General features: G+C 30.0%; 2 protein-coding genes across 2 annotated transcripts in view; both read right to left on the reverse strand.

Moving 5' to 3' along the window:
* Window positions 1–1,047: 1,047 nt before the first annotated feature.
* LOC125595182 (NAD(P)H-quinone oxidoreductase subunit H, chloroplastic) lies at window positions 1,048–8,575 on the reverse strand. The gene is made up of 2 exons (XM_048771079.1): window positions 6,840–8,575; window positions 1,048–5,738 (listed from the first exon to the last, which is right to left on the reverse strand). The coding sequence occupies exon 1, from the start codon at window positions 8,573–8,575 to the stop codon at window positions 7,394–7,396; it is 1,182 nt and encodes a 393-aa protein (XP_048627036.1). The 3' UTR covers window positions 1,048–5,738; window positions 6,840–7,393.
* Window positions 1,048–13,104, reverse strand: part of LOC125595179 (protein TIC 214-like) — a 12,750-nt gene continuing 693 nt past the window's right edge. The window contains exon 1 of the mRNA XM_048771078.1: window positions 1,048–13,104. This exon is cut by the window's right edge and continues 693 nt beyond it. Coding sequence (XP_048627035.1) covers window positions 9,315–13,104 — 3,790 coding nt within the window. The 3' untranslated portion in view covers window positions 1,048–9,314.

Below are 13,104 nucleotides of genomic sequence, written 5' to 3' on the forward strand. Positions count from 1 at the left end.
CGTTTTTTGGTATAACAGGATTATTATTTACGCGTTGGATTTATTCAGGACATTTTCCATTAAGCAATTTATATGAATCATTAATTTTTCTTTCATGGGCTTTTGCAATTATTCATATAGTTTCCTATTTTAATAAAAAAAAAAAAATCACTTAAACGCAATAACTGCGCCAAGTGCTATTTTTATTCAGGGTTTTGCTACTTCAGGTCTTTTAAACAACATGCCTCAGTCTGCAATATTAGTACCAGCTCTCCAGTCCCAGTGGTTAATGATGCACGTAAGTATGATGATATTAGGCTATGGCGCTCTGTTATGCGGATCATTATTATCAATAGCTCTTCTAGTCATTACATTTCGCAAGGTCGGATCTACTTTTTGGAAAAAGAATATGAAAAATAAAATGTTATTAAATGAATTATTTTCTTTTGATGTACTTTACTACATAAATGAAAGAAATTCTATTTTACTACAACAAAATATTAATTTTAGTTTTTCTAGAAATTATTATAGGTATCAATTGATTGAACAATTAGATTATTGGAGTTTTCGTATTATTAGTCTCGGATTTATCTTTTTAACCGTCGGCATTCTTTCAGGAGCTGTATGGGCTAATGAAACATGGGGTTCATATTGGAATTGGGATCCGAAAGAAACCTGGGCATTTATTACTTGGACCATCTTCGCAATTTATTTACATATTAAAACAAATAGGAATGCTCGAGGTATAAATTCTGCAATTGTGGCTTCGCTAGGTTTTCTTTTAATTTGGATATGCTATTTTGGCGTCAATCTTTTAGGAATAGGTTTACATAGTTATGGTTCATTTACATCGAATTAACTAAAACATTAACAAAAAAAGAAAAGAATCCAAATAAAAAAAATAGCATCTATATATAACTTCATCTAAGTTAAGAAATCTAATTTAGTTTTAGTAGTAAATCATCAAGAACCTTTTGAATCAAGTAGTACAATGATTCAAAAGGTTCTCACAATACAAAAAGCAAAGACTTCTTATTATAATTCAATTTAATGTTTTTTTTTATTTCCTGAAAACTATCCATAAAAATAATTAGATAAAATGGATTCGACCTTGTCACTTGCTAATGAGAGCACAAAATCAGGATAAATCCCAATACCAATTATGGGTAGAAGAATAGAGATTGAAAGAAATAACTCTCGGGGTCCAGAATCAAAAAAAGAAAAGTTTTTGGCATTAATTAACTTGTATCCATAGAACATTTGACGTGACATAGATAATAAATATATAGGAGTTAATATCATTCCAATTGCCATTACAAAAATAATTAAAATTTTTGAAATTAAGAAATATTTTTGGCTGGTAATTATTCCAAAAAAAACGATTAATTCGGCAACAAAACCACTCATGCCCGGTAATGCAAGGGAAGCCATCGATAAGATAGTGAACATTGTAAATATCTTTGGAATGGAGATAGCCATTCCACCCATTTCATCAAGATAAACAAGCCGGATTCTATCATAACTAGTTCCTGCCAAGAAAAAAAGTGCAGCGCCAATAAATCCATGAGAGATTATTTGTAAAATAGCTCCATTAAGCCCAGGATCCGTTATAGAACCAATACCTATAATTATAAAACCCATATGAGATACAGAAGAATAGGCTATTCTCTTTTTTAAATTACGTTGACCGGGAGATGTTGAAGCTGCATAAATTATTTGGATTGTACCGACTACCATCAACCAAGGAGAAAACATAGAATGAGCGTGAGGTAATAATTCCATATTGATTCGAACCAATCCATATGCTCCCATTTTTAATAAGATTCCAGCGAGAAGCATACAGGTACTGTAATGTGCCTCGCCGTGGGTGTCAGGTAACCAAGTATGTAAAGGTATAATCGGTGATTTGACGGCAAAAGCAATAAGAAATCCAATATAAAAGAGTATTTCGAGTGTGACCGGATAGGCTTGATTCCCTAATAGTTCTAAATTTAATGTTGGTTCGTTCGAACCATATAAACTTATACCTAAAACTCCTATTAATAAAAAAATAGAACTTCCTGCAGTGTATAAAATAAATTTTGTAGCTGAATACAAACGTTTCTTTCCACCCCACATGGATAAAAGGAGATAAACGGGAATTAATTCTAATTCCCACATGATGAAAAAAAGTAAAATATCCCGAGAAGAAAACGATCCTATTTGGCCGCTGTACATTGCTAACATCAGGAAATAGAATAATCGGGAATCCCGAGTAACTGGAAAAGCCGCTAAAGTAGCTAAAGTAGTAATAAATCCGGTCAGTAAAATCGTTCCTATAGAAAGTCCATCTATTCCCAGTCTCCAATAAAAATCAAAAAGATTGATCCATTTATAATCTTCGGACAGTTGAATTAATGGATCGTCCAGTTTAAAATTATAACAAAAAGCGTAAGTCGTTAGAAGAAGTTCTAAGATACAAATGCATATAGTATACCACTTATTAACTTTATTTCCCCTATGCGGGAGAAATAACATTAATGAACCGGCAGATATTGGAAAAACAACAATTATTGTTAACCAAGGAAAATCATTCGTGGTAAAGACAAGATACACCAGGTCCAAAGAACGCGTACTCAAAAAAATATATAAATAAAAAAATATAATTGAACTTTTTTGAGTACGAGTACTTGTCAATAAAAAAAATAAAATGTATTCCAAATTTATTCAAATCAGGTTTTCGGTAACGTATTAATAAGCTAGACCCATGCTTCGAGTTGTTTCATGCCATAAATAAACTCGAACGCTCAAAAAATCCGTTGGACAGGCAGATTCACATCTCTTACAACCAACACAATCCTCGGTTCTTGGGGCAGAAGCTATTTGCTTAGCTTTACATCCATCCCAAGGTATCATTTCTAATACGTCTGTAGGACATGCTCGGACACACTGAGTACATCCTATACAGGTATCATAAATTTTTACTGAATGTGACATAGGATCTATAGTTTTTTTAATGTCATAAATTTTCAATCTAGTAAACTTATAACTAAATGATATATTAAATTAAAATACTAGATGAAGCAATGATTTCTTTTAATAGAATTTTTTAATGAATTCTGGCTCAATTGGTAAAAAATGGGGCTAAAATACTTTGATTTCTTAAATTTTCACAAATTTAATCTAGTAAGTCATAACCTATCATATATGCAAATTTAAACCTATAATTTTTTGATTTATGCTACTTATTTAATAAGGTCGATTGGTTGATGCGAGTTGATTTTCTGTTACGATAAATTGACGAGACTATAGCTAATCCAATAGCTGCTTCAGCGGCTGCAATTGCTATAACAAAAATGCAGAAAATATCCCCTTTTAGTTGGGAATTATCAAAAAAATCAGCAAATGTTACGAGATTCATATTAACTGCATTGAGTATAAGTTCAAGGCACATAAGAGCCCTAACCATATTTCGACTCGTGATCAATCCATAAAGACCAATCAAAAATAAATAGGCACTCAAAACAAGTACATGTTCGAGTATCATTGAGCAACTCCTTATCAATTTTGATTCATTATCAATATGAATAATAAAAACAATTCACCGGATTCAATCAACTAGAATATAACAACAAAGTACGAATAAAAACTATATTAGGGAAAAAATTTCAAATATATATAAAATATAAAAATTTATATTTAAAAAATGAAATAGTATTCAATCAAATTGAATGAACGGAAAAAAATATCATAACATACACAAACACAAAGTTTTCTTTGGTCTTTACTAATTGGAACCTTTTTTATTGACGAGCCACAGAAATTGCACCTATCAAAGCAACTAAAAGAATTATTGAAATGAGTTCAAATGGAAGAAAAAAATCTGTTGATAAATGAATTCCTATTTGTTGACTATTACTTATTAAATCTTGTTCTAAAATCTGGTTTAATCTTGTAGTCCAAATAACCCCGTACCATGACGTATCGAGAATAGTAGAAATTAATGAAAAAAGAATAGTTGTACAAACCACTGAAGTAATCCCATTCCCAACAGTCCACAGATTGAAATCTATGGAATATTCGGAATCATTCATGAACATCACAGCAAATATGATTAAAACATTTATGGCTCCCACGTAAATAAGGAGTTGTGCAGCAGCTACAAAATGGGAATTTGCTAGAATATACAATAAAGATATACAAACAAGAACAAATCCTAAGGAAAAGGCTGAAAATATTGGGTTAGGAAGTAATACCACTCCCAGACCTCCTACTAGAAGACCAGATCCCAGAAAAACTAAAAGAAAATCATGTATTTTTCCAGGCAAATCCATTATATTATTAAAAAAAGAAAAAATAGAAATCCTTTTCATGACCTTATTAATTTAACCGGGGAATTTTTTTTTAATATGTTTCTAATAGAGTGAAATTAGAATCTAATGAATATTAATTGATGTAGATACAATTATTAGACAGTTTCGCTTTTTTATTCTAATATTTTCAACCTATCTATTTCAAGCAAGATAATAATTACGAAAATATTATATTAAAAGGATGAGCCTTAATACTTAATATTATTCTATAAATACAAGTTTTTAATTAAATTCTTTATATAATATAATTCAACAGTTTTGCATTCTTTTTTTAATAAAATTAATGGGTTTACCCATTTTTTGTTTGAGGTGAATTCAAAATTGTTCGAATAGTATAATCGTCAATTACTGACATTGGTAAACGCCCCAAAGCGATTTGATTATAATTCAACTCGTGACGATCATAAGTTGAAAACTCATATTCTTCAGTCATTGACAAACAATTTGTTGGACAATACTCAACACAATTACCACAAAATATACAAATTCCAAAATCAATACTGTAATTAAGCAATCGTTTTTTTCGAATATTAGTTTCCAATTTCCAATCAACAACCGGCAGATCTATAGGACATACTCGAACACATACTTCACAAGCAATGCATTTATCAAATTCGAAATGGATTCGACCGCGGAAACGTTCTGATGTTATTAATTTTTCATAGGGATATTGAATAGTTACAGGTAAACGATTTGTGTGGGATAAGGTAATCATGAAACCCTGACCAATATACCTTGCAGCTCGTAGGGTTTGTTGACCATAATTCATGAACCCGGTTATCATAGGAAGCATATTGTAATTATCTATGAATAATTTGATCTTTGTTTCTTTCTCTTGTTTAAAACAAGTAATGAATATCTTGGATTGATTTTCAATTTAGAGTGAAAAGAGTTGGAAAGAAGTTGTTAATAATAGATTACCAAGGGAAATCGGTAAAAGAAATTTCCATCCAAGATTTAATAGTTGATCCATTCTTAGCCTAGGTAAAGTCCATCTGGTTGCGATAGAAATGAACAAGAACAAATAAGTTTTAGCTAATGTAATAAAGATACCAATTGTTGTTCCAAAAATTTGATCCTTTTCAAATAGCTCCAGCATAGATATATACGGAATAGAAATATTCCAACCGCCTAAGTATAGAACTGTTACAAATAATGAGGAAATTAATAGATTTAGATAAGAAGCAACATAAAATAAACCAAATTTGATACCGGAATATTCAGTTTGATAACCTGCTATTAATTCTTCTTCCGCTTCTGGTAAATCAAAAGGTAACCTCTCGCATTCTGCTAGGGAAGAAATTAGAAAAATGATAAAACCTATAGGTTGACGCCACAAATTCCATCCCCAAAAACCATATTTTGATTGTGCCTCAACTATATCAACTGTACTTAAACTGTTAGATAATCCTAGTCGGTGATAACATTACTATTCTCACCGCTATTACAAAACCGTACATGAGGTTTTCGCCTCATACGGCTCCTCGGGGGCCGTAAATAAATATAAGGACCAGATTAGTATTATTTAGATGGATATGATGTGTTCTAAAATGGATTAAATAGAAATATATCTGGGGTCCCGAATTATACCAATGGAATTCTGTCTGCTCAAATTCTAAAACTAAAAAACGCGCTTCGGAATTCATCTCATCCTTTACAAATTTTAATTTCTATTTGTTGAGTAATAACTTAATCCTTTAATAAAGCACCCCTTGTAAAACTAAACCTAGGTTTTTCAGCCCGTCGTGTTTTTCAATTACGAAAAAGAATTAAACATCCTATTAGTTTCTTATTCATGATAGAAATTCTATTTTATTTTCGAAATCTATAAAAAAAAATATACTTGTTTCGTTCCTATTCTTCTTTCTTTCTTTTTTAGAAAAAAAGTAGGTGGACTTAAAAAAAAATAAAGGATTATTTCGTTTCTGATAGTCATTACATTTATCGGTGGATGGGAGCATACTCTGAATCGGAATCTTGGGGAGTACTGCCTGATAATTTCTACAAATTTCAAGCCCCAATTAACCTTCTTTTTTTGTTATCTTATGTTATGCATAAATATCCTTTTCAATTTGGTTAATCTCTATTACAAATTCTTTGTGTATTTTGGTGTTTCTAACCATCCACGCGTTTTTACCTAATTGCCGATCACTTTGTAATATATGTATATGTATAGTAATTTATATAACTGATAGTGAAAACGTCATACGGTTAATATTTTTTTTAACCCGCTTCAAGCCCGGCTGACTAATCAACCAACCTTGGGGTAAAGCGATTCTTACGCTTACGTTTATTTCCATTTAACCTTTGTACATAGGAAATGAGACTTAATTTTTCTTTTTACTGCTAATTTCTGAGCAGTTTTTTTTCACTCATATATAACTATCAAATTCAAATTCCTTTTATTAAGATAAACCCGAAAGATAAATATATATATTCCGTTTTTTTTTTCATTTTTTTTTTATCTAGAAGAAACGGAATAAACCTTTCTGTTTCAACGAATCGCACGTAGAGATATTGATAAAACACATAGAGTTAATGGTATTTCATAACTAATCGCTTGAGCAGCAGCTCGCAGACCACCTAAAAAAGAATATTTATTATTTGATCCATATCCTGACATAAGAAGTCCGATCGGAGCAACACTTGAGATGGCAATCCATAAAAAAATACCGATATTGAGATCCGCTAAAACAAGGTGATTGCTAAAAGGAATTACTGAATAACTTAGTAAAATAGAGATAACTGCTATAGATGGTCCAATACTAAATAAAGGAGTATTTCCTCTAGATGGACGAAGATCTTCTTTGAAAAGTAGTTTTGTCCCGTCGGCTAAAGCTTGAAGAATTCCTAACGGGCCGGCGTATTCAGGTCCAATACGTTGTTGTATCCCTGCAGATATTTCTCTTTCTAACCACACAATTACTAGTACACCAGTTATGATTCCCAATACAAGAGAAAATATAGGGACAAATATCCATATGAGTCCATAGACCTCTTTTAAAGATTCCAATCTAAGAAAAGAATTTATTGTTTGTACTTCTGTTGCATAAATTATCATTTTAACGATCAACTTCTCCCATAATTATATCTATGCTACCGAGTATCGTCATAATATCAGCCAATTTCATTCTTTTAACTAGTTCAGGAAGAATTTGCAAATTAATAAAACCCGGCGGTCGGATTTTCCATCTCCAAGGAAAACCACTTTGATCTCCTATGAGAAAAATTCCCAATTCCCCTTTTGGAGCTTCAACTCTTACGTAAAGTTCTTGTTTCGATAATTCAAAAGTAGGGGAAGGTTTTTTACTAATGAATCGATATTCAAAATCATTCCACTCTGGATTCCTTTTTTTATCAAAGCCTCTGCTTTCTAAATTTTCATAGGGACCCCCCGGAAGTCCTTCCAGAGCCTGTTGAATAATTTTGATGGATTCTGTCATTTCGCTAAGTCGTACTAAATAACGAGCTAATGAATCTCCTTGTTTTTGCCACTGAATTTCCCATTCAAATTCATCGTAAGACTCATAACGATCAACTTTACGAAGATCCCATGGTATTCCGGATGCGCGTAACATTGGTCCGGATAAACCCCAATTTATTGCTTCTTCCCCACCAATAATCCCAACGCCTTCAACTCGTTCTAAAAAAATAGGATTTCGTGTAATAAGTTTTTGATATTCAACAACCTCTGTTAAAAAATAATCACAAAAATCCAAGCATTTATCTATCCAACCATAAGGTAAATCCGCCGCTATTCCTCCAATACGAAAAAAATTATGCATCATTCTCATACCGGTGGCAGCTTCGAATAGATCATATACAAATTCTCGTTCTCTGAAAATATAGAAAAAGGGAGTCTGTGCCCCAATATCTGCCATAAAAGGGCCAAGCCATAACAGATGAGAAGCTATACGACTCAATTCTAGCATAATTACTCTGATATAGCTGGCTCTTTTAGGAACTTGAATATTTCCTAATTGTTCGGGTCCGTTTACTGTTATTGCTTCTGTAAACATAGTAGCTAAATAATCCCACCGCGTTACATAAGGTAAATATTGTATAATTGCTCGGTTTTCTGCAATTTTTTCCATTCCTCTGTGTAAATAACCCAATATGGGTTCACAATCAACAACATCCTCACCGTCTAGAGTAACAATTAAGCGAAGAACACCGTGCATGGATGGGTGGTGAGGTCCCATATTGACTATCATAAGATCTTTTCCTGTAACTGGTCTCTTCATAAGTTTTTCCTTGATTCGTTCTGGTATGAATTAGATTGCTGAAAAAGAAGTTTATTCAAAAATTCAAGATCTAAAAAATTAACTAATTCACAATTTTGGAATTTAACGAGTTTTTAATTCCCGAATATTCAACTGATTAATTAATTCTTTATAACGTACTCTATTTTTTTTTGACAAATAAGCCAGCAGTCGTTGACGTTTTCCCAGAATTTTTCGTAGACCTCTCTGAGATAAATAATCTTTTCTGTGCAATTCCAAATGTGAAGTAAGTCTTCGTATCTTATTAGTGAAACTGACTACTTGAAATTCAACAGATCCCTTGCTTTCTTCTTTTTTTTCTTGAAATGAAATGAATGTATTTTTTATCATAAAAAGAAATCCTTCCCTTTTTAATATGAATTGAAAGATATGAATTTTACTGATCAGTAATAATAATGGTAGTTTTTTTGTACAAGGATCCGAATTTAATTATCAACTTATTAATTCTTAATTTTATAAAAAAAAAGTTTAAATTTCGATCTAAAAAAGGAGGATTTTAAAAATTTATTTATGAATTCGCTCTGAGTGGTATCTATGTCATTAATTCAATGAATCTCATGTATAAAGATTGAATTAAAAAAAATCCCTCACATTTGTGCATCCAATTGTTTTCATATACCGTAACTTATATTATATATTGTTCATATACCGTAACTTAATACTATATATATAGTCAAAATATAGTAAAAAGGATCTACCATTAATGCATTTGAAATCGCGTATACATGTGTATTCTTATCATACTGAAATGATTTCCATTAGTCGTATTAAACCAATAGCGATTCATACAAGCTAAATCTTCTAATCGAAAATTGGGCCAAAGAAAGGATTTTAATTTAATTAGGTTTTTTTTATCCTTATCAAGATCTTTCTTTTTATTCAAAACTGTGGTCAAGTTTTGAATATTTGTATCAAATTTTGAATTTCTATCCCTTGCATTTTTTTTTTTTAAATTGAAACAAATTAGAATTCGAAATTCTTTACGTCGTTTAGGGGATAGAATAGTTTCAGGGACAAAGAAATTTAAACTTTTTTTTTTATAAATATAGCTTTTTTTTTTTGATCTTTTACTTATTTTTTGTTTATTTTTATGAACCAATGAAATCCCGATGGTTCTATATATAATAAGTTGGCCGTCGTTTTTTACAGACAAACGAACAGGTTCAACAATCAATATTCCTTTTTTCATTAATTTTGAAAAAGTGAAATTCTTCTCAATCATTAGAATATCTAAGCTCATCTCTCCTCTTTCAATACAAGATATCGTTATCTCGGTTGGATTTTTTAGTCTAACCAAGAGACAGTATGCTTTTACATTATTGAGGATTTTTTGATTAAAAAAACAATTCCATCGCAATTGAAAACGCGAATACCTTTTGAGAAATAAGTCAAGTTCCGCTTCGGTATTGCTTTTTGGTTTTTTTTTATTTTTACGTTTTTTTATCTTCGATTCTGTATAATTTTCTTCAATATTTTTTTCTTGCTTTGATAGAGCTGATTCCGTATTTATTTTTGTTTCTTTATCTGATTCAAACTCTTCTTGACCTGCTGATTCGTTTTCTTCTTTATTTAGATTAAAAAACCGAAGGAATTTTTTTTCGTTTGATGGTATAAAACCTTTTTTCTTTAGGGTGATCTGTTTATTCACATTTTTTGTTTCATTAAAATTGAAAAGAAGTGATTTAATTGGTATGACCCACGGTTTCATTTTATATGTACTAGAAAATAAGAAAAATTCTGGAAAGAAAAAAAAGTCAAAATTTGTTATACGAGGATTTAGTATTTCTTCATTCATTCCCATCCAATCAAAAAAATTTATTTTTTGATTGGCAAGACTCGTCTTAGTTATTTTATAAATTCTTTTATAATTCTTAACTTTAGTTTTAATATATTTTTTTTTACTCCTAGTATCAAGCTCAATATTTACTTTTTTTCTAAACCAAAAGTTGAGAATTCTCCAATCCAAATATTTTCTATGCAAAATTTCCCCTATACTGCGAATATTATATTTTTCTAGAAAACAAGAGATTAAAAAATTTTCTAGGCCTGTAGACATATCAAAAAATTTTTCTGTAGAATGAATAGATTTGTAGCAAAAAAGATTATATATAGAATCCTTTTTGAAATTCTGTTTATGTTTTGGATTGAAAAATAAGTTAGCCTCACAAAAATTTTGTTTTTTGTAATTATCAAAAATTTTTTTTTCGTATGAATCCACTTTGTTTAAACTTGGATTTAGAACTAGAGAGTCTTGGTTTAGTTTTTTTTTCCATTTTTGGGTTACTAATCTAGCCCATGCAATCTGAGGTAAATTATATTGAGAATGACTTCGTAACCAGTTTTTCCATTGATTTATTTCGGAATTTAAAAGGGTTTTATCTTTCCATTCATAATGAAAGATTCCTTGTTCTTTAAAAAAATCTTTTATTTGATTCTTAACAAAAAAGGATGTTATGTATATGTTATATTCAAAAAAAGACTTTAATTTAGAAAAGTTACTAACTTGAATTTGTGATAATTTGTAAAATACATATGCTTGTGATAAAGAGCATAAGTCATAACTAAAAAAATTTTTTTTTGATATGAAATTTTTTATAGTCGAAATAAAATAAATGGTATTTTTTTTTTTTTTTTTTTCTCCATTTTCCTCATTCTTGTAAATATATACATCAAGAATTTTTTTTGTTGAATCAACAAAAAGTTGTGTAGTAATTCTTGGAATATTAATAATACCTAGAAAAATAGAAATAGACAGTTGTTCAACGCAAAATTGAAAAAAAAAAAAAGATTTACGAATTAATCGAGTTTTTTTTTTTTTTAATGTCTGCCAACTTTTTTTTGATGACTCAATTATTTTAGAATCATAACACAGTTTGTTACAACTATTAGTTAGTTTTTCTTTTTCTTTTGAAATTTTTTTCGTTTGATTTCTGATTGTCTTTATTTTATCAATCACATTTTTTATTTTGTTTTCGCTGAGTGAAGAATTTGGCCACTCCGTCGATTTTTTTTGAACAGATAGTTCATGAATCATCTGATTACTCATTATTGAATCTTTTTTAGTTTCATTTAATTCATATATTTCTCTCGGGCCAACTAATGGAATTCTATTTCGTTTTGAAAGGTTTTTTTTTTTTTCTTTTAGAAAAAGCAAGTTTTTTATAATCCAGTTTTTAATTTCTTTTTCGACTTTTAGGAAAATTGTTGCTCTTTCTTTGAAAATCCTTAAAACCGGAAAAGACTTCGTTTTGGATTTTTTGATTCTTTTTTTTAATTCTTTAAAAATAGGTTTAAAAAAAGAAGGCTTTGGTTTGGTAGAACCAAAAGGTAGGTCAGTTTCCAGCCCCCAAACTGTTAAAAAACGAAAATCATTTTTTTCTCCTTTTGTTTTTTTTAGTCGAGCCTTCTGAGATGATTGAAATTTATATTTATGCCAAGGTTTAAGATAAAACGGAAATAGGATTTTTATCTGAATACCATCCGTTAACCAGTTTCGTGGAAATTCTGTTTCGGATAGTTGAACCCCATTATAAGTACATTTAACATGCATTTCACGTTTCCACTCCTTTAAATCCTCTTCCCACTCGGGAAGTTGAAATAATACGATACGGATGCTATTTTTAATTATTATCAATAAAGGTAATATAATATATTTTCTAAGAATAGATTGAGTTACTAAAATAAAACCTCTTATTATTTGAGCAAATAAGAAGCTATCCCAAGTTTCCGCAATTTCTATACGTCTTTGTTCTTCTTTTTTTGATTGTTCTTCTTCGTTTTTATCAAAAAAAATTTTTTTTTTCCACATGAAATTTCTAAGAATTTTTTTTTTTAGCCCCCATATATCAAACGAAAAAAAAAAAAATTTATCTATTCTATCAAAAAAAAGGGGCGAATGTGCTTTTGCTTGCAAAAATTCCCAAATAACAGTTTTACGCCTTTGGGAACGCATGGATCCTTTAATTATCTCTCGACGAAAATCAGATTGTTGTGAATAACGGATCAAAGCCATTTCATCTGTTTGATCAGAATTTTGATTATCTTTGAGATTAGTATAAATCTCGTTATGCGGTTCTTTTAAATCAGTAAAAACCACTACACGTTTTGCTTTTCTTGAACGAATTCCAGGTTCGGTTGGTATATTTTCTTCAGTTTCAGCTTCCAATTCTTCCAATTCACTTGTTAATTTGTATGACCATTGAGGAACTTGTTTATTGATTTCATGGAAATCAATAAAATTTTTTATAAGAGTTTGATCATTATTATAAATTATAACGACATCAAATAAAATTTTGAAAATTTTTATTTCTTCTTCTGACTGAATTTTTTCTTCTTGGGGTTCGGAAAAAAAATAAAGTTTTTTCTCTATTGATAAAGACTTTCTTTTAAATTTTTCTATTGTTTGCTCAAATTTTTGAGAATTAATCTTCAGAAGTATAGCATGAATTTTGTTTATCCAAGATCCTCTTATATTCTTTTTTTTATAGGTT

This window comes from Brassica napus (assembly GCF_020379485.1).
Source record: "Brassica napus cultivar Da-Ae chromosome C9 unlocalized genomic scaffold, Da-Ae chrC09_Random_65, whole genome shotgun sequence".
Taxonomy (NCBI): domain Eukaryota; kingdom Viridiplantae; phylum Streptophyta; class Magnoliopsida; order Brassicales; family Brassicaceae; genus Brassica; species Brassica napus.